Raw genomic sequence first — 26,290 nt, forward strand, 5'->3', positions numbered from 1 at the left:
GAAAAGTATATCCTGTGTTTTTGAATGAGGCTGACACTTAGGGTCCACACCACCTGTTGTCATTCCTTAAAAGTGACACACACCTCTCCAGCTGTTACTAGGTCAGGCAGGGATTGTCAAATCTGCTTTGGTTGCGAGTACAGAAGTGCTAAAGGTTGTCAGGACAGCTGTCGTCAAAACAGGATGTCTTTGCGTCAGCAGCCGGGACAGGTGTGCAAAACAAACGACATCTGAAAAACCATACAGGTGTCAAGGAATCCACAGTTTGGGCCCTCTGCTTTCAAATAAGCTTTTTATTCAGTGTAAAAGAATGCCTAAAAATGACTAATTATCTGCATGGTGTTGAGGAATTTTCCCCAAAATGCAACAAATGAACAGAACAGCTTGACTGTATATTTTCTCTCTGTATATTTTTATTTACAATACTTTTTTAATGCCAGGTAAAAGGATTAAATGCAATACATAAATATGAACATAGTAATGTTTGTTTTTTTCATACAAATTTGCATATAACTAAAGGCTGAAATTCAACATACTCTCAACAGTTACATCTTTTTTTAAGGAAACCTCACTCCCTAAAGAAGAAAAGACGTTTATATACACAACATATGCACTCGGACTCGCTTACATTAAGATATGCAGACACACAAAAATGACAGGTGCATTGTGAGTGCATTTCAAAACCAAAAAAAAGAACAATGTTTCACAGACTCGGGTCTGACTGTATGCGTATACTATTGCGGTGTTGCAAATGCACTAAGGAGGGTCAGCTCATCTCGTTTTGACAACAGGAAGAAGGGCTTGTGCGCAAAATTCCCCCCGTGCGCACAAATACGCTCACACGGAAACCGACTGCACCACCTCACAGTCTTATTAAAAAGTCGACGTAATGTTCACACAAAATTGACAAAATTAAAACTCCCAGACCACTGAAACTCTAAAGCGCAGTTGTGACAGATTGGAGGATTATTGGTTCTAGAATGTGGGAACAGAGTTGCCTACAACAGATGAATCTCAATCTTTCATTCTAAAACAAAGAAAAGGTATGATGTCACAGTAGCAAGTTCACATTCTAAAATAATGCTAAAAAAAATGGCCTTGACGACTGGGCGGCCCCACCTTCCAAGTGATTTTGTTAGAATGACAAACTGCAGTTTAACAGACCAACACATGCAGCACACACCATCAGGTAGAGCTTTGACACATCTCTTGAAAATCCAGCGTCTTTCATAAGACAAAAGGCTAAACAACACTAGTTACTCAGAAACTACACGGCCACGTTTTGGCACAGAGTATCTGCCACTCCCATTGCATGAGGACGGGAGCAAGCAAAAAAACAAAAGAAAAAACAGCTAAAATTTCCTAAAAGGTGTCCCTATGCTTTAGGGGAAAAAAAGAATTTGCAATAATAACTAGCATAAAACACCACAGAGAGGGGAAAGAAAAAAAAAACGGAAAGAAATGAATACCTATTAGAAAACCAAAATCTGTCAGATCGTTCATGCACGAGGCGGTACAGTTCTCTCGTTTTCTTCTTGAGGTGATCGAAAAACACAAGTCCGTTTTTCAAGTCGTCCATTTTATCCACCAGTGTTTTTGAAGAAAGAGGGAAAAGCTTATATTCTCTGGATCTTATCGGCAACTACAACTGGATTCTCCTTACGGATCTTAGCAGCGGCTTCCGCCTTGTAATCATACGTGCAGTTGTGCTTGTCAGAGTACCGGTGAATTCCACAGAACAGATTACCACATCGACAGTCAAAACCTGTAAAACAAGAGAAAACATAAGACCTCCGTTCATAGATACATATGACTGTCAAACTAATAACAGAATGACCAATCCATGAGCCTCACCTGTTAGGCCGACTCTCTTACGGCAGGTAAAGCATCTATTTTTCTTAGGTTTGATGGAGTCTGGGATCTTGTCCTCGTCGCTTCCCTGAGCCACAGCGATAGGGGAGTAGGAGGAGGTGGGCTGTGTTATAACTGTGGGAAGAATAGAGACAAGAAGGATTGTTAAATAAAACAGTTGCAATGTGGCATGGGTGGATTCTGGAAGCAGTTTGTGGGGTTTAAAGGAAAATGAGTATGGTCACAATTTTATAGGGCTGTTCCTTAAAATAAGCTCTGCCACAAACCCCAAAGTCCCAATTTCTGTCAGGATGAAGTTATTAACACTGCATGAACTCGCATTAAAACTGGAGCAGACCCAAAGATGGCTCTGTTTGTTCTTGGGTCTGGGCTGACAATAAGAGTACATATCTAAACAACGGATGTGTATGATGCCAAAATACTTCTGAAGACATGTTAGCAATTGAATTTATAGCAGAGAAGTTCATTTTAATAAAAAGAGGAACTGACAAAAGAGAGCTTACTGCCTGAAGGCCCAACAACCACAAACTTCACTTCAGTACTTCCTTTGAGATTGACATTGTAAACAGAGTCTTATAAATAAACACACCTTGCAACACCTGAATGGTTGCAGGAATGGTGATAAGTGATAAAACCAATAAAAGTCATCTTGCTCACTGCTGTAGCAGCAAAAAATGTAAAATATATTTAGATGGCACCGTTTTGGTCTACCAACATTCGTCAGACTTTTTTTTTTTTTTTAAAATCCCAATACAGACATTATAAATCCCCCCCGGTGCACAATTTGTTTAAACATTATTTTAAGGGTTGTGATCAGGGCTAAAGCATTAACTTTTTTTTGCTCACCAGCCACTGTGGCTAGTGGTTTTAAAAAGTTGAAGTTTAAATTCAAGCCCTGTAACAGCACCAATATTCATCCAGAGCAAAAGAAACGTGTGAGTGAGGGGAGGCGGGTTTGTGCATCAACTGAGAGATGAGAGAGCGAGAAAGCTATTCTGCAGAAAATGAGTATTGGGAGAGTTTAAGATATTTCAGTATTGATATGTATCAAAAATTTTTATTTTTGACAAAACTACATTGCACTTTATTATTCAGATGCCCTTTTAAAAGACTACAATTGAAAAATGTATACAATATACAGTACAGGCCAAAAGTTTGGACACATTACTATTTTTAATGTTTTTGAAAGAAGTTTCTTCTGCTCATCAAGCCTGCATTTATTTGATCAAAAATACAGAAAAATGTAATATTGTGATATATTATTACAATTTAAAATAATTGGTTTTCAATTTATTATACTTTAAATTATCATTTATTTCGGTGATGCAAAGCTGAATTTTCAGGATCATTACTCCAGTCTATCACATGATCCTTTAGAAATCATTCTAATATGATGATTCATTATCAAAGTTGGAAACAGTTCTGCTGCTTAATATGTTTTCATAACCTGTGATACTTTTTTAGGATACTTTGATGAATAAAAAAAAGAAAAAGAAAAAAGAAAAGAAAAAAAAAGCAGCAAATGTTTTCAAGATAGAAATCTTTTATAACAACAATATACACTACTGGTCAGTAATTTTTTTCTTTATTTTTTTTTTAAATAAATCAATAATTTTGTTCAGCAAGGATGTGTTAAATTGATAAAAAGTGATAATAAAGAAGATTTATATTAAAAAAAAAAATTTATTTTGAATAAATGCAGTTCTTTTTAACCTTTTATTCATCAAATATATTAGGCAGCAGAACTGTTTCCAACACTCATAATAAATCAGAACATTAGAATGATTTCTAAAGGATCATGTGATAGACTGGATGTCACATGTGACACTGAAGACTGGAGTAATGATCCTGAAAATTCAGCTTTGCATCACCGAAATAAATGATAATTTAAAGTATAATAAATTGAAAACCAATTATTTTAAATTGTAATAATATATCACAATATTACATTTTTTTCTGTATTTTTGATCAAATAAATGCAGGCTTGATGAGCAGAAGAAACTTCTTTCAAAAACATTAAAAATAGTAATGTGTCCAAACTTTTGGCCTGTACTGTATATAACATTGTTTAGCATAATTATCTACATTTACCAATTTTACTACATTTAACATTTCATTCTGCTTTCTAAATACTGGTGAGAAATCATGAGATCAAATACAATATTTTTTTTTCCAATGACAGCACCACATTTTAACAGTATGAATCTACATATAGTTTTGTGGAAGAAAAAAAAAAGATCAAATCTCAGATTAAACTTTATAAAAAGCTAATCTTTTCTAGAGTATATTTTAACAGTTTGCAACAATGACAATTTTTTTATATACATTTTTAGAGACAATTATTTAATTCAGTTGTCTTTGCAAGAAATCACACTTAATATTTTTTATATTAAGTATAAATACTTTATATTTCAGAAAGTGAGTCCATTTTGTCGACATGACAAAGTTTGAAACACCCTGTGTTAAGGAGCTTTGTATGTCTACTTCATTTTTAAGTGCAATTACCTGGTTCAATAGCCTCAGTTTTAGGAGAAAGGGCCTTTTCCTCTCTAGAAATACTCATTTCTGTCATCTGTTGTGTCACCGGTAAGGAGGTTGAAGGAATACTTCTGCAAAAAACAAAAAAACAGTGGGGTTTCAGCACCTGGCTTTTCTTGAAACACATGAGATCATTGTAATGTCAAGCAGCTGAACATAAAATGCATCCTTTCTCAATCTGAGGTTTAACAACAAACACACATGTGAAGTACTCACTCTCTCATGGTATCTGTTCTGGGTGCAGGTGAGGCCTCTGCTTTGTTTATGCTGGCTTCTAGTCTCTGTATAGCACAGGCCTCTGCTGAGGGGCTGCCAGCTGGTCCAACAGAACACAAAGACACAAATCACAAACAGTGCACAGGTGCAGCTGTGCTACAGTATACAAAAGGCCTGTGACACAAAGCAGTGCTGCCTAGTACAAAACAAGTGCAGCTTATTACAGTTTCTCATGGAAGTCCCAACATAGAGCTAGAGACCTCAAGAAAAATATTAAGCTCTAAAACAACTCAGCTATCACTGGGTGCAGGTGGGTCTGAAATGTCTTACAAGCAGTAATATGGCGGTCTGTTATAGCTGTAACAACTTTAATGTCACCGTCTCCAAGAGGTGCAATGAATGAGAGCCCTTATACCATGGTATAACCAAGTTGTTTGTGTGGTCTGTAACCATAGAGAGAGCTTTTTCCAGGAGGTTAGACAAACAGGTTAATGTTTCAGTGCGACTTACCCAGGGGGCTCATGGGACTACGATCACTGCTTTGCTGTCTGTTCAGGTGCTCCTTATAGCACACCGAGCACATGCCATTGGTCCTGGGGTTGCCATAGAAACCACAGCCTGTGGTACACAATATAGGCACAGGACTCTGGTTTGTCTCTTGGGCCATTGCTAATATATCACAAAAGAAAAAAGAGACAGAACAGGAATGTCTTGTTAATAATGACTGCATTGTGGTTGGCTTACATTCACATGCAATGAGTAGAGGAGATTATTGTTTTCAAGGTCCACTCAGCTAAAAACTAGCTGTTAAACCGTTTTAACCTACATGGACTGGGTCCCCATCATGGATGTTGCCATGTTCAGGTCACAAATATGTATTATGATAAGAACCATAGTGTGTGTATGTATAATACAGTGAATAAACAAGTAAAGATTACTTCAATAAACAATATTAACATACCAAATAAAATATGCTGTAAAGAAAGAAATATTTTTTCTCCCAAAAAGCAAATTACATACTTTTATTAGTAGTAACAACTGGTCATGTGACCTCAACATGGCGGCACCCATGAGGGGGCCCACTCCATGTAGAATAAAATAACTTTTTCTAGAAAATTATCCTTATCTCATGTAAATGTACGTCATTTTAATGACATTTAACAAAAGTACAACTCATTTCTTTGTGTAAAAAATAATTAGCACAAAAGTCACCTTGTGCACCTTTAAAGCAAACGGGTTTAAACTTCTCTAGAGTCTCTAAGCGTGAATACACTGCCCCATAATTAAAAGGCATTGTTTTATCTCAGCCAAAAATAAAGACAAGCTCTTCAACCACCCTCCTCAGGACAGTAATTACAGTGAAGTCAACCGTCTGACCGGACTAATACAGAGTTCAGCTGCATCTATTTCTAGCCACATCCAAACTGAACTCGCTTCAAGTCGGTATCCCAAAATAAAGTACACATAAAACAGCACGATACAAGCTCTCCCACCTAACCATGACTAAACAAACGAGTGGGTGTTAAGCGTGATATGCAATTTCAGGAGGCCGTAAAGGTAAGACATCTAAGACTCTCATAATATTTTTAAGCAAAAGAAGCACACAAATGTTGTTAGGACATTGTTCACGTGATCAACCATGGAAGTCAAGGCACCGACACCACACCACTGATAACCGCTCACAAACACTCGTGCTAGTCAATGCTGGCGGGTTAACAACTTTAAACCTTCACCAACCGAGAATTACAGACCATTAAACCGTCTAGATGACTAATAACAGACTGTGTCTCAAAACCCGGCGAGCTGACTATCTAGACAGCATAATGGGGCATCATAAGCGCGTGGCTACCTAGGTAGGCAGCTTACTTTGTCGAATCTCACAGACAAACTAAACTGGGTGGATTATAGAGGACTGAAAAAAATAGACAGGTAGGTAAAAGCCCAAAATAGCAAGACATCAAACATCATGACACATCCAAACGCAACCATCGCGACTATGAAGCAGCTCTGGCTTTGTTTAATCTTCCTTCTTTGTCCCTTTGCTCCAGGATTTCCTCCCCAGACAGACAATCTGCCCTTTGAACAAGCCCGAAACAAAAAGCTAACTGGTTTAGCCAGCTGTTTGTCTGAGTTACTAGTATCATAAGAGCAGGAAAACGCGAAAAACTAAATGAGATTTCCTTGGATTTACAAGGGCACGGTCGGGTCGAACAATAAACAACCCACCGCACAATGAAGATAATCCGTTGGATTGTGCGTCTGTTTCAAAAACCACAGTTGAAATTCTGAATTAATAAAAGATTTAAGAACCGATAGTCGCAATTCGACTTCCAAATCAATGAACAAGATGGAAAAAAAGTTGGCGATTGTCCGTGTCTTGTGTTTTATGTAGAGGCGAGTCACGTTCTGGGGCTTGTGATGTTCATGAAGGTGCTGCTGACAACTTGGGACACTTTGTTATTTTAGGGATCCACCCGTAGAACAAAAAAAGCTCAATACCTCGAGCAACCCTGGCGTTTATAGATCCGAGCGAGCGGTTTAACTCGCTGTGCTACACGTTCTGAATCGGTAATCGTTAATCGCTCCCTTTTTCGGGGTCAGCCTCAGCCAGTCTTTCCGTGATCACAGCGACAAACCTCAGATTATCACCTAAAATTAAATTCAAAAAACGTTGCGGTGCTTACCTTGGTGGATTTTAAAATCTAATCGGTCGATGAACCTCGGTTAAAAAACAGGGACTCTTCGAAAATGAGTTTGTCTTCCTCCCGAGGCTTTGTGTCGGTGATGTAAATAAGTCAATTCCTCTCTTGTCCTCTCCCAAGCTCTCTCTTCTTTCACTCTGTTTGTTTCCTTCTTTAGTAAAGGGGAGTGGTTGATAGCGTCATCACGTCGAGGCAGGTATTCATTGGTCACTCGACGTATGGGGGCGGGGCCTGGAAGTCAAAGAGGGGCACAATCCTCTTTAAGGTTTGCCTTTGCCACCTACACTGATGACGAATTCAAACCTTCCTGATGAAAGTCTCCCAAGCCTGAAGACACACCGACAAAGTCAACAACAGGCTCATGAAATTGATTTAACGGTTACTTGTTGTCCTATATTCTCATTTTTATTTGGTTCTTTCCACATTTATCAGTGACCAATTTTGTGTTGTTTGTCCCAGTCTGTTGCATCACAGCTCTTTTTGTTGTTGGCACTACAACATTTGCCATGTGTTGACACTCTGATGCCATCTTTACATTGCAAAGGTGGCACAGGAACTGCATCTGAAGTGGTGCATTTACACAGACTGGTTAAGGGTGTCAGAAACGCATTCACATAGGAATTACAATTGCTGAAACAATGTTATGAAAATTAGTTTGTAAGTAAATATAAATGTAGATAGATAAATTGATAAGTGGAAGATTAATTAGATATACTCTCTGTCAGGACAACAGTGAAGTTTAAGGCCTGTTCAGAGCAGCCTGTGTAAAAAAGATGTTTACACTGTCCGTTCTGGAAATCTTATTTCATAGAAGTTCATTCATGTTGTTACTTCTGTTCTTGGAGATGCTGACAGCTCTCATGTTTTTCAATACACACATACCTAGGTGTCAGTCAGCAAACACTCATGTGAACATGTGAACTGCATGAACCCATGAGCATTGGTGTGAGGGAGATTCCTTTCAGTGTAACCCAACTCAGTGTGTCCTGAGGGTGGCTTTGCATGAGCAAATGCAGAAGCCGCATGGTTGTTTGTGAAGAGAACAGTTTGAGGTGGAGGAGGGGGACGAGTTTAAAAGCTGCAAATATAGGGGAAATAAACCTGCCTGAACTAGTTTAAGTTTGGTTTGTCACACCGTGTCTGTGTGTGTCTGCATGCATTTGCTGTGTGTGCCAATATGCTAAGGGGAGTGGCTTAATCTACAGCATGTTTTTCCTTTAAACTGATGTTTTTGGTGTGTCAGGGCTGAAGTAGAGATCCAAGCCCAAGTCAAACGTGAGAACAAGGCAAACAAACATGTGATTTTTGCATTTTTAGATACAGTAGGTCACTCTCTTCAGTGCAAGGTAAATGTGTAAATGCTGTCTTATCTGCATGCATCCTTAAGCACACAAAACCTCACTGCATTTACATTTCGCAGAAGTTTTCAAGATATCCACCTTAATATAATATAATGTTTTCCTTATTTGCATATATAACTGCTCTTTATTAGCCAGTTAAGTGGAAGTAGTTTTGCATTTATACCATTCTTGGCTGTGGGAAATTAATTAGTTAGATATGTTTTTTCATCGTGGAACATGGTGGACAAAAAGATATTGTATATTTAGACAATGACTGTGTTGTACAGTAAGGTAATTTTCCTTCCTTTCGTCTATTTATGCTTTTAAGTGATAAGCTCCAAAATGACTGAATACAAAGTTGAAATACAAAAATAACACTCACATGAAATGTTTTGTTATAGTGTACAGTGATTTAAGTAACCTCTTGTGCCATAAAGTGTTTGTTAGGTTGCCAACCGTGTCATAAAGTTGAGTTGTAACAGCTGCTGGTGCCATTGGCTTACTTGTGTTGGCCCATAACAGCATCAGGATCAGATAAACACTCTGAACATCCTCACACTCATAAACACTAAGTGTGTCTTCACCTTAAGGCAATGATGATCTAATGAACGTATATTGGATTATCTCCAAAGAAACACATACACTCACACTGCTTATTCTTCATGAGGTCATGAATGAAAACTGCTAGACAATAGGCTACATTTTTTAAACAAAATACTTTACTATGGAACGATATAGAAAACTATCAGTGACGCAGGGTTATGATGGTTAACTAAAACCATAAAAAAAAACATTTTTGTTATTTGAAATAAAATAAATATAAAATTTAAACTTATTTCATTTCAGCTAGTTGCCAAGGCTAAATTTCGAAATAAATCTTAAATACAAAATATCTTAATAAAAACTAGATATTAGATTTATAGCCTAGATTATATATAAAATAACAAAAACACATATCAAATGACTAAAACTTAAAATAGAAATAAAAGAAAATTAAAATAACAAATTCAATATTATTATTGATATTAATATTAATGTTAATCAAAACTTTAACTGATGTTTAAAATAACACTGAAATGAGGTAATAACACATTACCAGTATTCTAGAATGGCAGAATTTAAATCCATAAAATGCGCTGTTTAAACCAGCCTTGATTTACCTGTCAGTTGCTCCACTTTATTTTGACAGCTTCTTCCTGCCCTTGTAGTTGTTTCAAGTATGCTTTCACTTTGGCTCTTCTTCCTCAAGGGAGATTTGTTGTTCAGTTGCTCAAAAGTACCCAATATTCTGACAGTTCTTCACAAGTGTGTTTATTCAGTATAAGTGTATTTATTCTACTATTTTATATAAAAGTGACCCTGCTTGTAACTGTCAACATTTTTAAAATATGTCTTCAGAAATCACATCTATGCATAATTTGACATATTCCACTTAAAAAAAAAATTAATTAATTAATCCATCAGAGAATGATAGTCTTCAGTCAAAAGCTATTGAATCCTGTTATACTTATGAATTGTACAGCTTTATTAATGTATTGATTCTGTTTAAAAAATATTTAAAAAAGTTAAATGAACAAACAATCAGAGGAAAACTGTCTGAGTACAGTAGCCTACAAACCAGTCAGCAGCCGTGAGTGTGAATAGGTTTAGTCCTCTATCACCAATGTGATGTAAACAAACATGAAGTATGTAATGCTAGAAAGTTTTCTTCATGTTCTAGTACACTCATCCATATTTAATCACAGGATCTACAATTTCCCCATCACAAGTTTCGTCCTGTACCTTGAGCAAATGGACAACGAAGAGTGCAAAATAGAAATGAATCATCTTTCCAGTGGGTAGGTTACTCTTTGCTTTTCCTGGACATGCAGTAGGCTACTGAGAATACGACCTGAATGAAAACGTGAGAGTAAGGGCACCAGCTCTTCTATAAATATAAACCTTCATCCACCCATGATATTAAATATCCTGACTATAGGATTCTTCAGAGTAATGGAATGCAGAACAGCAGCGTCGGCTCACATGATCACCTCAGCTGAGGGCGGTTCTGATGACAACATTAAAAAAAGAGACACTAGTGTATGTGACTCATAACAGAGTCATTCCACAAATAAAAGCTGCCAGCTCATAGTTTTAGTCACGCGTCTATTGACGCTAAATAGCTCTTTATGGTGTCTTTTTAGCATTATTTGTACAGTACTGTACGTACTGTAGGTTTTGTCAAATACTGTTAAAGTAGCCTGATATGAAAAACCTTTTTCTTAAGACATGACTGGGAAAAGAGGAACGTTTCTGTGTTTCTCTTATCAAAGGTGTGCCAGTGGCTGAGGGAATGAGGGGGCGAGAAGGAAACATGCTCAGAATACAGTTACAGCCCGTGTCAATCCTCCGAAGATGGAATCCCCAAACGGTGCTGCTAAACTTAGCCGAGGAAAACAATCTAGCTCTCTGCAGGGCGAACAGAAAAATACTGAGGTAGACACTCAAGCACAGGGATCACACGCACAGATATTGACACAATATGCACGAATACGCTGTGTAAATGTAAATATCTGCTGACTAGGTGGGTAATGCGCATCAGAAATGGGTCAAACATTGAAAATTCAATGTAGGCTGACATCATCTGAATTCCCCCAGACTGCTCATTCATTTCAACAGAACAGCCTCAAACGTTTATCTTTAGTGACATCAGGTGGTCAGGCTGTGTAACAGCAATGAAGGAATCCACAAATAATATTGGTGGTGTTTGATACAGCTTTGGAGATAGACCTCACTTCTTTGTTACAGCTATATCTATCACATGCACTGAACATCGTCCTTACATTAGTTGCAAAGAGAAATAGGTGAAATTTTAAGGATGTAATAATTATAAGATTCCATCAGTAAAATCCAAATTACTGGTTGATCCCCACCATTGATTAGTATTAGCGTCCCAATGCCTTAACCATAAGGTTACCACTGCCTTCTGGTCTCAGTATCATCTGTTCTGTTTATTATTGGTCTGTTCTGTTCTTTCTTTTTTCTTTCTATCTGTCTAATTCCTTTATTAAATATTGTTGAGATAATTTAGGCACAATATAAGAAAGATAAAGACAACCTTAATAAGATTCAGCTAAATATGGCAGCATATCAAGGTTTATTTACAGAGCTCTTTTTCTCCTTTTCCATACCTCTAATATTTCCATGCTTCTACTGTTCTGTGGAGCATTATCCCACAGGACACCTCAGGCAAAATCTATCTTCTATTAATTTCTCCACAGACACTTCCAGACTTTCTGTTTTTAGTCTTTGTTGTATGACAGCTTTGGTTCTAATGTGCCAGCCAGATACTGTACGCTGTTTGATATACAGTAGCACTGCATCGCTCATGTAGTTTAGAGTTTCACACTGCAGGACAATTTAAGCTGAGGGGGGTATTTTATTTGAACGATTAGCATTTGGTCCCAAGTCAAATTCAGAAGGTGTAGCAGAAAAAACTGCCTGCCTCAAAATCAGGAAACGTTGGGGACCATTTTAAATTATTTTGGTAACACTTCACACTAAGGCCCCATTAGTTAATGTTACCTAATGCATTCACTAACAACTAACAAACAACACCATATTTTTTATGAATCACATGTAGACAAGTCCTCTATGACTTCATGCCAGATGTGTTTTTATGATTTTTAACAACATAAAACACTGTGGGCATATACTGAGAAATATACTTCCATATTTCTTTGCATAATAAAATTGAGATATATTGAGAAAGTTGAGAAAACATGATGTCATGTCAGCTGTCCATTATGTATGTATTTTGTAAAAGTCTTTTACAATCTGAATTTCTTAAATCTTATTACATAGGTATGTTATTTGTAAAATGATTGTACTATTTCCTGCAAACTGAAGCAGTATAAGTAGGAAGTTTTATGTATACGTTTTGCACTATAAGTGGAAGTACAGCTCACACTGACCCTGTGGCGCCAATCTTCTGTTATCTGCCTCTTCAATCTTTCTATAGTCAGTCATTAGACCATCATCATCTATTTTGGCTTGGTACTGTGTAACCTCCTTTCTTTTTGAAAAAAGAGTCATAATTCTGTTGAATAATTCAAAGGGGTGAAATTGAGAGGCTCTAGAGTTTCGACTGGTTATTGTTCCTGGGAGAGGTCGCTGAATGCTAGTAAAAAGTGAACTCTTCATGCACGGTACTCATCACCCTCCAGGTTCTATTCAATCAGGCCATGGTCCAATGCTACATCATCATCATCACTCACACACGCGCACACACACTTTCACTCTCACTCTCACTCACTCTCTCTCCTGTATGCATGGACACACACACGTGAGGTCACAGAGTGAAGGCCACTCAAGAGGAGGATGCCACGGCATAAACTCATCGCATCTGAAAGTGACGGTAAAGATGATTATTACTTTCTGTGTTTTTGATATATTTTTAACACCATTTTTAAACATGTGATGTTTGTGTTTATCAGTGTTAAACCACAACTAACAACTGATTTATAATTTCAATTTATTAATTGTAATTTTTGTTATTAATAATAAAAACTAATGTAACATTGTATGCAGAGATTAGCAGCTTAGCAAAGACATACTGTCTTTTCCTTTACACAGTCTGTCTCAATATTTAAAAATCTGATAATGATTTTTTATTCTGATCAGATTATTTGAAATGTTTAGTTACTTAAAAGGCTATTTATATTTGATGCCTTGTTTTCATTTTGATGCAAACCTATTGACTTAATCATGTATTTCAGCTGTGCTAAATACCAAGATGCTCATGCAGAAAATATGAACTTTAAGTATGTGTATGTGAACATTACTTTCATTCTTTTGACCTTTGACCCCATGTAAGAGGACAGTTTGCATTGACACTGAAGATGAAAAGCACCATTGTGTCTATTGTGCAACACAGCTAAGCATGTAATGACCCGGTCAGCACTTACCGGTCTGGTTACACTGTGGTCAAACACAACAGACGCTGAACAGCTGCTGGGAACCCTACATGTCTGACCTTTCAGGTCTTAACAATGTCTTCTAAACAATGTCTGGAACTTATGTCCATTATTTTTACTTTTTTGTTATTTGTTTGCCTTTACAGTGAGCATTGAGGTGGAGGATGAAGGTAGGAAGGTTGACTGCTTTCTGTATGCATGTTTTTATTTTGTGCTGTATGTTAATCTATGTACAAACCTTTTTTTTGTAGGGAAGGACAATGAATTCAGCCTTTACTATGTAGAAGTGGAGGAAAATTTTGAGGGAGGTAAAGAGAAGCAGGCGACACGAGATGGCAAACGGAGGAGAGTGAGAAATAGTGAAGTTGGCAGAAGAGCTTCAGAGAAGAGAACAACTGAGGCGGGCATTAAAAGAGCAGAGAAGAAGCACGATAAACGGCACAAAACAGCAAGGAAAGAGGGTGAAAAACATGGAAGAAAGCAAAGAAGAAAGAATGCAGATGCAGAGGAGGCTGAGGAAGAATCCAGAAAGGAGAAAAAGAACATTAAAAATGAAAGAACTAAGACACTGAAGCTGGAGGATGAGAAGGAAAAAGATGTGAAGAAAAAGAGAAAGAAGCATGCAAATGAGGAGGACGATGCAAAGCATGGAAAGACAAAACACAAAGATTGTCATGACATGCCCTTAAAGGAAAAGAAAAAGAAAAAGAAAATAAAGAGACCAGAAACTATGTAAGTTTGTTTTATTTTGCGAATCATTTTAGTAAATTAATTTGGGATGCACCGATATGAACATTTTGGTCGATACCGATAACTCTTTATATTTGAAAGCCGATAATCCATATATTGGTCCAAATTTTTATATAATTTTTGAGAGCCTGATTACAAAAGCAAAAGTCTCATCATTACATCCATGTCCCAAGCACACAATCATAATGTTCTCATTATAATTTTATGTAGCCTAAGCCTATATGATAGACTTGCGCTGCACGTTTCCTTTTTCAAGTCATTCCAATCATATTTCAAGCAATTCAAAAACCTTAATGGTGAACAGTGCGCATCTCAAGTGTCGCAGGTGAAGGAGAATAATCCATTATTTATTGGCTTTAAGATATCGGCCAAATTTTCTTACCGGGCCGATAACGATAGCATTAAAAATAAACGCAGATACCAATATGATGGCAGATATATAGTGCATCCCTAAAATCAATAAATGTATAACAACTAACTTCTGTCAAACTATGCACACTATGGACTAGATGGAGTCTTTTTTAATAGAAACCTGAAAAGTTTGTTTAAATACGTTTTTTTAGACAATTTTTTTCAATGATGTTAAGTGAGGAAATAATAATATAATATTCAGTTGTTTTTATTTTATATTGTTTTATCATTAAAACATTTTGCACTAAAGCAAAATTAAGATTTATTACAATTCTGAAATTCATGTAAAATTTTCAATTCAACTATTCTCTGAAATGGTTTTGATATAGATGTCATTTGTATTGCATATGTTGTATTGAATTTGAAAAATACAAAATAGCAAGCATCCCATTTGTGGTCTCAGACGTTTGAGTCTCGCTCAGCATACCTGCATCCATTTCTCCCTCCCAGCTCAGAGTCTGAGTCTAAATCTGAGTCAGAATCTCAGTCCGACTCTGACTCGGAGTCAAAGGACAATCAGGCAGTGGGGGTTTTGGGGTCTCTGACCCCAGAGGAGCTGGAAAAGTTAAAAGAAGCTGTGGACGAAAGGAAAAAGCTAATCGCCACACTGAAAGGAAAGCCCTGGCCCATGAGGAAAAAACTAGTTATCCTTAGGTACGTCACTGCTGTTTTTATGTGTATGTACACCCGCCTTCAAAATGCCAGCAATTTGTGTTCTGTCTCAGGGAGTCACAGGAGTTTGTGGAGAAATATGAAGGGGCTCTAGGAAAGGGCAAAGGCAGAAAGCTCTATGCCTACAAGGTCATGATGATGAAGGTGAGGAGATGACTGTCATTATGAAACTAATGGAGCTGGAGATGTCCTTCTACAGCTTCAGAGTGATCATCATTTTTCTTTTTTACTTTGATTTCAGAAATGGATGAAGTTTCAGCGCGACTTTGAGAACTTCAAGACTGCGTGCATCCCATGGGAGATGAAGATAAAGGAAATAGAAAGTGTGACGCCTTTTAGTTTGAGCTTACTTCTCTCTCCTGCTGTTTTTTTCTACTTCCTTTTTTTGCATCCCCCCCCCCCCCCCCCTTATCTTTTCTCATATACAAACTTATTTTTATCTCCTTACAGGCCATTTTGGCTCATCAGTTGCTTCTTACTTCATATTTCTAAGGTGGATGTATGGCATCAATATGATTTTATTTGGATTGACGTTTGGGCTGGTGATGGTTCCAGAGGTGAGAAATATATTAAATCCTGCAAAGTTTAAAATTATATAAGATATTAGTAAAGAACACCACGTTATTTCCTTCAATGTAACTAGCTAATTCTTAAATGTATCACGATCTATGAATGTATTCACTTTCCAGGCTCTTATGGGGAAACCGTATGGCAGTTTACCCAGAAAGACAGTGCCCAGAGTGGAAGAGGCCAGTGCCATGAATTTTGCAGTCTTATGGGATTTTGGGGTAAAGAGTCTATATGATTATACACTACCATTCTAAAAATCAGTATGATTTTTTTTTTTAAGAAATTAATCATTTTATACTCTGCAAGGATGCATTAAATTGATTAAAAGTGAGATTACATTGTTACAAAAATTATATTTAAAAATAAATGCTTCTTTTGGACTTTCTATTCATCAAAAAGAAAAATCCTGACAAAAATCTTTCAACATTGATAATAATAAGAGATGTTTCTTGAGCACAAACTCAGCATATTAGAATGATTTCTGAAGGACCATGTAACACTGAAGACTTGAGTAATGATGGTGAGAATTCAGCTTTACCAACACATTAATAAATTACAATTTAAATATATATTAAAATAGAAAAACATTTATTTTACATTATATGAATATTTAATATTTTACTCTTACAGACTCAAACTTTTGAACAATATAGTGTAAATACCTCACCATCCAAGTACATAATTTCTCTTGCATCTTAGTCCAGTACTTTTCTTTTTTTTTCAGGGCTATGCTAAGTACTCTGTCCTCTTCTATGGCTACTACAACAGCCAGCGGGCCATTGGGTGGCTCAAGTTCCGCATGCCCCTCTCCTACTTCCTGGTGGGAGTGGGCACAGTGGCATATAGCTACATGGTGGTAATCAGGACGTGAGTGATGACAGACTATTCTATAGTCTTACTGTATCAGAAACCTTTATACGTAGATGCTGAGTATAAGCACATTTCTGCCTCTTAGTTCATACACAAAACATTTCTTTAATGATTTCCACACTTTTACTGAACAGTATGGCCCGCAATGCAAATGAAGAAGGTGGCGGAGATGACACCAGCTTTAATTTCAGTTGGAAGACGTTTACTAGCTGGGATTATCTCATTGGAAATCCTGAGACAGCAGACAACAAGTTTGCCTCCATCACCACAAGCTTTAAGGTGTGTTTCTTTTTGTTTTTATTTCCCCCCTTGTGCTGGGCCCAAGTCCATTTTGTCCATAATAGAGGATTCTTATAATGTGAATGAAAATTCTCTAAAAAAAGAACTTGATATACCATAAAAAAGATTCTGTAAGTATCAAAGCTGTAATGCATTTATAAAAAGACCATGAACTGACAAGGAGCTGCAAAAATGGCTATTTTTGGATTTCTGATGTCAGACCCTATGAAAGCTCATTCCACCACATAAGAAAATGCTTGGAAAATCATAATTATGACATAAAATGTCACAATTATGAGAATAGAATTCTAATTATGACTGAGTTATAAATGATGACATAAGTTAACATTATGAAAAAAGTCATAACTATGACAAAAATATGAAATTATATTTAAAAAAAATTAATTATGTGAAAATTGACTTGACACTGATGTTATATTGATGGCTTTTTATCTAATAATTTTGACTTTTTGTCATAATTTCGACATTTGTCATAATGATGACTTTTTATTCCATAATACATAATAATAATAGTGATATCATAGCTTTGACTTTTTATCTAGTAATTAAAAATTATGTCATAATTAGTATGTCATAACTTCTTTTATCTCATAATTGGGCCATTCTACACAATTGGTTCAAAGTCAGAGTTGGAAACGTCTTGGAAAACATTTGACTTTTTTCACAAATTTTGTATGTATGCAAATTGTATAATATCCAAGGTACACATTTCTAGTAATTGTGCAGTTAATTATCATTATTTTTGAGGAATATTTTTCCTCTCCCCAAATTTATCACTACCGAAACACAATAATAAATAATTTAATAAGAAGGCTTTTATTGGCCTTAATGGCCTATTCATATTTTGTTTACATCTACCTTGTAAATATATTTTTGCTATTTTTAAAATAAGTTTTCAGAGGTAAATCAATAACAATTACAATTTTAACAATATTTCAAGAGTCATTTATAAGATTTGTTGTATTTTGAATCCAATCTTTCATCTTAAAAGGCATTAAATTAATCATACTGATAAGGAAAAGTTCAAAGTTAAGGATTCATTACATTGAACCAAACACAATAATAACATATTAGCTGATAATTAAATATACTTTATTTTAGACAAAACATGCATGTTTCAGTCATGATGGCACATTTTCAGTCGTGACAGTAATGATTTCGTAGCGACCACATCACATTACAGAATTTTAACTCGCATACTAAAACACTAATAAAACATACTAAGATACTAATGATATGCATAACTGTACTAAAATTTAGTTTATTTCCCCCAAATAAATGATTATGTGTTCCCTTTTGTCACTACCAAAACAATGATGACATGTTTTGATTATGACTGTTTCGGTGGTGACAATTTTAGATACTTTTGAGCCTAACTCAAAGATGCTAATCAGCACATGATTAACTAGCACAGTTCTGACCAGACACACAAAAACTACATTTGATCAAATAACACACACAAAAAACATGATATCACAACCGAAACTTCACCACATGTTTTGGTAGTGACTGTTTGGGTAGTGACAAATTTGAGATACTTAGCCTAGCTCAAAGATGATAACCAGCACAAGCTTACCTAGCACAGTTCTGAAAAGTTGTTCACACATAAAAACTCAATTTTATGGAATTACACCCAAAAAAGTTTGCTTAATTGCAGAAAAAAGGTGTTTGGTAGTGAAGTTCCTTAAAGTTACACAGTTTTTCAGACTTTTGAACACATTTCCCTTAACATGATGGTACCTATCTACAATGAATGAGAGGCTATGAGAAAGAGGGTCACAGGAATATTTCCTGATCAAAAATGTGTGGTTAAAATCAGTCTCAGCCAATGGACTAAAACACATACTGTTTCGGTAGTGACATGAAAATGTGGGACACATTTTTTTACATAAAGTTTCATGATTTAAAAATAAAATATAAAAAATATATATTTTTTTTTTTTACTTTTTAAAAGAAATCAAAAAGATATTTTTAAAAACAACAATGGAAAAAAATTGAAGAAAAAAAACATTTCAATATCATTTTCACAAGTTGAAATTTAGGGGTTAGGGTTCAGGACAGCCCGCTCCCAGTTGAAAGTACCCAATACATTATGATTTTATATATATTAAGCTTACTGATATGTTTAATATTATTGTGGGATTCAACAGATAATAGAAGGATCTTTGTAAACATCTCAAATTAGAATACTTAAATTCTTTTTAAATGTGTTTTTTGTTTGTGGGACAGCAGTTTGCACCAATTCTGTAGAATGGCCCAATTATGATTTTTCTGAAATGGGCTTTCATATCAGACAGACGAGTATATTAATAAATGCCACATTTACATCAATGACGCTATTCAGTGTTCAGAAACTTAGGCTATACCTGCTTATACCTTCACATGCAAAGAAAGCATTTACACAGAAGTCTTAAAGGTCCCATATTGTCAAAACTGAAATTTAATTCAAAATAAACAATAATAAAAAAGAATGGTATGATGACCCCTTTAATATGGCGTCTCTTGGCTTCATAATAAATTCAGCACTTTAACAGGAGACCATTGTGGAGGAGCAAGAGAGCAGAAAAGATGACAACATCCACCTTACAAGATTCCTTAGAGTGCTGGCCAACTTCCTGGTGCTCTGCTGTCTGGCAGGGAGTGGGTACTTGATCTACTTTGTAGTACGCAGGTCTCAGAAGTTCGCTCTGGAGGGACTAGAGAAATACGGCTGGTGGGAGAGGAATGAGGTCAGACTCATGTAACAATGCACAATGGTAATCCTCTTGTTAATCAATAAAAATGAATTTTGCATGGTTTTACATACATTCAGGTGAACATGGTGATGTCTCTGTTGGGAATGTTCTGTCCGATGCTGTTTGATGTAATCAGCACTTTAGAGAACTATCATCCACGCATCGCCCTCCAGTGGCAGCTGGGACGCATATTCGCCCTTTTCCTGGGGAACCTCTACACATTCATTATCGCTCTCATGGATGCCATCCAACTAAAGGTAGAGCTTCATTTAACAAAGGCTAAAGCCCTCGCAGTCCCATTTTCAGTATTTCTATTTCTGTCCAGCTGCCACAGAATCTGTGCTAAATCATCTTCTTATGAAGGTCATTTATTCTCCTAACTGTCACATATTTTCAAGAGGGCAGAAGAGGAGATTGTGAAGAAGAATATGACAATATGGCAGGCTAACCTGTACAACGGGACTATTCCAGACAACTCGACTGCTCCTCCGATCACAGCGCACCCTGCTGATGTTCCAAGAGGGCCTTGCTGGGAGACCATGGTGGGACAGGTACTGGGGAAGAGTGCTTAAAGCTCTTTTCATAATCCAAATTCCAGTACAACTGGAACACAATACATTCCAAAGCAGCATTACAAAGTATTGTATAACTCCTAACCCAACCTTTAGTGAGAAAAATGTAGTATACACTTGGAAAAACTTCCCAAACACTACCCCATCTTGAATTGTTTAGACAAGCAGTCCCACTCCTGACCCAAAATCACGCCATTTGTTGAGGTGATGCTGCTATTTTGGGCTGCTCAAGTGCTACAGACCAACAGTGTTTACACTTTTTTTTTCTTTTTTTTTTCTGTTAATCAATCTGCAACGGTTTACTTCATTTCACATTAAAATGTTAGAGGGCAAAGTATTTTAACATTGAAGATTTACACAGCAGTCTAAAAATAAGTCTAAGACACTGGTGAGATGACTATTAATGACTTATACAATTTAAAAACATTTCAGCCTGTTTTAAAGATTTACACATTTCAATTATTTGACACATTTACATTGAATTAAACTACAGTTCAGAAGTTTGGGGTCACTTTCATTTTTTTTTTAACTAATTAATATTTTTATTCAGCAATGATACATTAAATGTATCATACATTACAATGTTACAAAAGATTTCTATTTCAAATAAATGCTGTTCTTTTGAACTTTCTATTAATCCAAGAATCCTTAAAAACACACACACGACGGTTTCAAGCAGCACAACATTTTGAATTATTATCAATGTGTTTCTTCAGCCCCAAATCAGATTTCTGAAATGATTTCTAAAGGATCATGTGACGCTGACATTTTAACTTTAAGTATGTGATTTCATTTCGGATGCAGCCAATGTTTTGATCATGGTTCTGAATCAGTGATGCGCGGGTCAATGTATAAACAACCCGCACCCGACCGACGGTTTCAACTAACCCGCCCGCAACTCGGACCGCAAAAAAAAAAGTAGAAAATATTGTACCCGACCCGCTTCCTGACCCGCATTTTTGGACAGAGCGCAGAGCGGCATTTTTAAAAAGACGGAGCGTCGCCCTATTTCCTGCTCCAATTTCGCTCCGCGCACACCACGATTCTGAAGCATGCTCAGTCAAGCCTGACTCAGTCTACTGTTGATGACTGCAAGATGGATTCTATTTTCAGTCAAAACTCGGCTCAATAATGGAGTTCAAAAAGTAGGCTACTTCAAAAAGGAAAATAAGAAGTCACAGGTGTAGGCTACTATAATATAAAACTAACTATAATGTGGTAGAAGAAAACGAATGTGGAGACATCATTCCAGTCAGTAAAGATTCATTTTGGAATCTAAAAAGACACATCTCTCGTAAACATGCAGTGTGATGTGAACACGCTGGGAAGAAAGCAAAAGGTTAGCAAATTGAATACGGTAACCTGTAACAAAGTGTAAATTAAATATAGCGTAATATTCAAACAATTGATACAAGTCCATTTCAATTTTAATCCTGCGCGCTGCGCAAAAGTTCAGTTATAAGAATGTTGGCCTAATAGTTAGGCTAATTTAGCCTACTTTTAAAACGTTAATGTATATTTTTTCATATTTTTGTTTATATAAATTTTATTTATATTATTAGGCCCATTTATTCGTTTTATTTTACAGCAGTTTGTGTGTACAATGGATATACGCCCATTTACATTTTAATCGTGCGCGTTGCGCAAAAGTTCACTTATCAAAATTCTGGCCTAATAGTAATTTTACTTTTAAAATTTTTATGTAGGCTAGGCTATATTTTTTGTTTATATAATTGTTATTTATATTATTAGGCCCATTTATTCGTTTAATTTTACAGGACTTTGTGTAAGTAGGCTATATTCCTATTCCTTCCTTGCTCATTAGTTCTTTAGGAGGTAAGGCTGTGGTCTAAGCTAAAAGTGATATACATGTAGATTTTTTTTTTTTTTCCTTTATTTGAGTGGAGCGCGGAGCAAACTGCGTTGAGCGCTGAGCGATGATGAGCGGCAGCCTGATGTAGCTTTGAGCGGGGGAGCGAACATTTCCGTGAGCAATGATGAGCGGAGATTCTCACCGCTCCACTCCGCTCATATGCTCTCTAGTACTATATAAATTACAAAGGTTTAATTGGCATCTTTATTTCAAACGACCCGACCGACCGCGACCCGAATATCATTAAAAATATTTTTGGATGACTCGTAACCGCGGGTAACCGCGGGTGACCGCAGGCACCCGCTCATTTCGGATCAACCCGCGCATCACTGTTCTGAATCTGATCCAAACCGTAGTCTTTGACAAAAAGGCGATTTTCTCAGCTTTTTGCTAAAAATTTAGCTTTTTTGAAACTTACCCACATTCAAGTTTTGATAAAAAAGAATGCATGAAGCTAGAATAAAAGTTTTTTGTTTGTTTAAAAGTAGAGGTCATATTGCATGTTCAGATTTTAATAACAAGTATTCTGGGGCCATGAAACTTTTGTGAAAGTTATCAAAAATGCTAGCGCACAACTTTTTTTCAAAACTGCTGGTGGGGAAAGGGTTAATATATATTTAAAAGAGTTATTTTAAATTATAATATTTAAAAATGCTGTTTTTACTGTATTTTTGATTTGAAAATGCAGTCTTGGTGAGCATAAGAGACTTTTTCATAAAAAACTTACCGGCTTTAAACTTTGAATGGTAGTGTACTGCAAGTATAATATTTGTAAATATAAGCATTTCATTAAAATTATTGGAAAATATTAACATTATTTTCAGACGAAATACAGTTTGGTAAATGGAAAAGCAAGTACAACTGCTTTGGCATTAATTTGATTTTCTAGTTAGCATAAAGTTACAATTATTGAGTGTATGTTTGAACAAATCCTAAAAAAGTTAACTACAAAGTTTTAAAATAAAGTGTTAAATGAATGTTGTGATGCTTTACATCAAGTCGTTAGAGATCATCAGCATCCTCTGTGTCTACAGGAGTTTGTTCGTCTCATCATTTCTGACACAATGACGACTTACATCACTCTGCTTATTGGGGATTTCTTCCGTGCCGTACTGGTGCGATTCCTAAACAACTGCTGGTGCTGGGATTTGGAGTTTGGCTTTGTGAGTATTCACAACACATGCAGAATCAGTGTCAGGGATTCCCTCTCATTCATAACTGAATTTTGCTTTCTTTATTAGCCGTCCTATTCAGAGTTTGATGTCAGTGGGAATGTCCTGGGGCTGATCTTCAACCAGGGAATGATCTGGTGAGAAATATCACCATATTATGTAGCATGTTTTCTTTCTTTCCGAATGAAACCTGTATATCTCTAAATCGCACCAAATCTTTGTCTGTGTGTGTGCCAGGATGGGGGCGTTCTACGCTCCATGTCTTCCAGCATTAAATCTTCTACGGCTTCACGTGTCCATGTACCTGCAGTGTTGGGCGGTGATGTGCTGTAATGTGCCTCAGGAACGGGTCTTCAAAGCTTCAGGCTCCAATAACTTCTACATGGCCATGCTGCTGGTCATCCTCTTCCTTTCTACATTGCCTGCTATATACACCATTGTCACCATTCCCCCCTCCTTCGACTGTGGACCCTTCAGGTTTTAAATTTTAATTTATGAATCAGAAATGGTGGGGATTATGGAGAAGGTCTGTTTAGCATAAGAACTGAGTAATGGTGTTTCAGAAATTGGTCAGTGTGGTGAAAGCTTAAATTAAGAATAAATACAAATAACTAGACTTAAGAGTAATGGGCTATTTCTGTATGTATATATGTATTATATGTATTTATTTCAAAAGTACAATTTAAAAGTGGAGGTCTGCCAACAAGTCAAATCTTGCAATACCGGATCTTTAACACTAGAGCGCAGCAGAGTGCAAGTCTACAATTTTCTCACATCCTTTTTCTTCTTAAAATCCGCACAAAATGCGGGTACCATTAGCCTACCTATTTTTTTTATTTATTTTTAAAGTCGACATAAATAAACTAAAGTTAAAAGATAAAAATAAACATAAAAATGTATAAAAGAATTCAAATATTTATAAATCCCCCTCTCAGGAGTTGACTCAGGGTCAGGGAGCCAGTTGACGAGGCTGAATCCATCTTACTTATTCGTTTGTTAGCCTAGGCTACTTATAGTAACTAGAGATTTTTCTGCAGTGGGAAAAACCGCATGTTTGACGTGATTCAGGAGACCCTAGAGACAGACTTCCCTGCCTGGTTCGGTAAAGTGTTCAGCTATGCCTCGAACCCCGGACTGGTGCTGCCCTTTCTTCTGCTCTTGGTGTAAGTGTGAATGTTTAAATCCATCTATGTGTTTTTCCCTTTACTTCTATAAAGATGTGTGTAATGGTGTTTTTTCTGTTATTTTAGTCTTGCAATATATTATCTGCAGTCCACTTCTAAAACATACAAAAGGGTAAACATGGAGCTGAAAAAGAAACTTCAAACAGTAAGTTGGGAAGACCAAATGTCTGTTCAAATACAGTAAATGTCAGTTAAAGGGATAGTTCACCCAAAGATGAAAATTCTTACTAACCCTGTAAATGAGCAGATTATATTATGTAAACTTACCACTAGGTGGAAGCACTAACATTGAGTTATCATAAATAATGATGATGATAATAATAATAATAGATTTAATAATTATTATAATGACTAATTATTGTTATTGTTATTATTATTTCACATAGACCTAAATATATTTTATATTATTTCAATTTTTTATTATAATTGGACATAGATCTACTCACTACTGTTACTTGTCATTTATTTTCATGTTAATGAATTCTTCAATTTTGCATTTACAGCAAAATGAGGAGAACAAGAAAAAGAACAAACTTGCAGCCTTAAAGGCAGCCAATGAACTGGAGCAACAACGCAGCAACAGCGCCTCCGATTTGGGTGAGAGCACATTGAACGGGTCACAGCTCCCATCAGTCAGTGCACTTGACAGCATCTTGGAACCAGTGCAGGGAAACTTTCCATTAATGTTGAAGAGCTAATGTGCTGTGTTTGGGCAACAGGTGGCCACAGTATTAAAACAACATGCCCTTGTTTCTGTATAACAGTGTTGTTCTGAGACAGCAGTTGAAAGGTCTCTCTGCCTCCTCTTTCTCAGGAGTGAATGAAGAAAACAGCAGCCTAGATGAAGCAGGGCATCACAGACAAGCTGGGCAGAACGGTCGCTTTGTTCACACATCACAGAGTCAGCATACTCAAAACTCTGGACCTCCCGTCACCGCGACCCACACAACTACTAGAGCCCCTGCATCCCGGGGACACACATCATCTGGACATCTTCCAGGTCACCCACATCAGCCACAGAAAAACTCTCACTCAAACAAGAGATAAATAGCACAGATGTAAATAGATGTGAATCTCTATGTTGCATACACAACATTTGGCACTTATATGACACTTATTTTATTTCTTGCTGATATTGTTATTCAGTATAAATACTGTGCCCAGGCCTGCCGCACATGTCATGAATGTCTCAGTTATGCTTAATGTGACTATGTAACTCTAGATTGATAAGTCTTGTCTCTGTGAAAGAGAAATGACTGCTCTTCTTACACACTGGCCAAACTGGGGTCAAACTCTTCATCTCTTGCTTTGTTTCATATTTTGACTCATGTTTTATATATATTTTTAGTTTTAGAAAAAATACTTCTTGATTGTTGGTTTACATGCCAATTACAACTAGTTATTAAAATGCATCAGATAAAGTAAACATTTGTTTGACTAATATGTTATTCTAAGAGCTACACAGAGGTGGACACGTGTGTCTTATTTACAGTGGAAAGTGATTGGACATCTACGCTACACTTAAAAATGTATGAGTGTCATTGCATTATATAACAAC

At 36.4% G+C, this 26,290-nt stretch overlaps 2 protein-coding genes across 2 annotated transcripts; one reads left to right on the plus strand and one right to left on the minus strand.

The window, feature by feature from the left end:
• Window positions 1-870: 870 nt before the first annotated feature.
• zfand5a (zinc finger, AN1-type domain 5a) lies at window positions 871-7,486 on the minus strand. Its single transcript, XM_079871066.1, has 6 exons — window positions 7,311-7,486; window positions 5,137-5,295; window positions 4,627-4,726; window positions 4,378-4,481; window positions 1,855-1,986; window positions 871-1,765 (listed from the first exon to the last, which is right to left on the minus strand). The coding sequence occupies exons 2-6, from the start codon at window positions 5,291-5,293 to the stop codon at window positions 1,617-1,619; spliced, it is 642 nt and encodes a 213-aa protein (XP_079727192.1). The 5' UTR covers window positions 5,294-5,295; window positions 7,311-7,486; the 3' UTR covers window positions 871-1,616.
• A 2,466-nt stretch (window positions 7,487-9,952) lies between these two features.
• Window positions 9,953-26,155, plus strand: tmc1 (transmembrane channel-like 1). Its single transcript, XM_079871067.1, has 20 exons — window positions 9,953-13,064; window positions 13,770-13,793; window positions 13,875-14,355; window positions 15,235-15,438; window positions 15,510-15,600; window positions 15,698-15,779; window positions 15,907-16,013; window positions 16,146-16,244; window positions 16,751-16,893; window positions 17,031-17,175; window positions 19,731-19,925; window positions 20,009-20,188; window positions 20,330-20,482; window positions 23,411-23,539; window positions 23,618-23,685; window positions 23,786-24,025; window positions 24,586-24,711; window positions 24,799-24,877; window positions 25,236-25,329; window positions 25,547-26,155. The coding sequence occupies exons 1-20, from the start codon at window positions 13,028-13,030 to the stop codon at window positions 25,777-25,779; spliced, it is 2,910 nt and encodes a 969-aa protein (XP_079727193.1). The 5' UTR covers window positions 9,953-13,027; the 3' UTR covers window positions 25,780-26,155.
• The last annotated feature ends 135 nt before the right edge of the window (window positions 26,156-26,290 follow it).

Source organism: Squalius cephalus, assembly GCF_949319135.1.
Source record: "Squalius cephalus genome assembly, chromosome: 5".
Taxonomy (NCBI): domain Eukaryota; kingdom Metazoa; phylum Chordata; class Actinopteri; order Cypriniformes; family Leuciscidae; genus Squalius; species Squalius cephalus.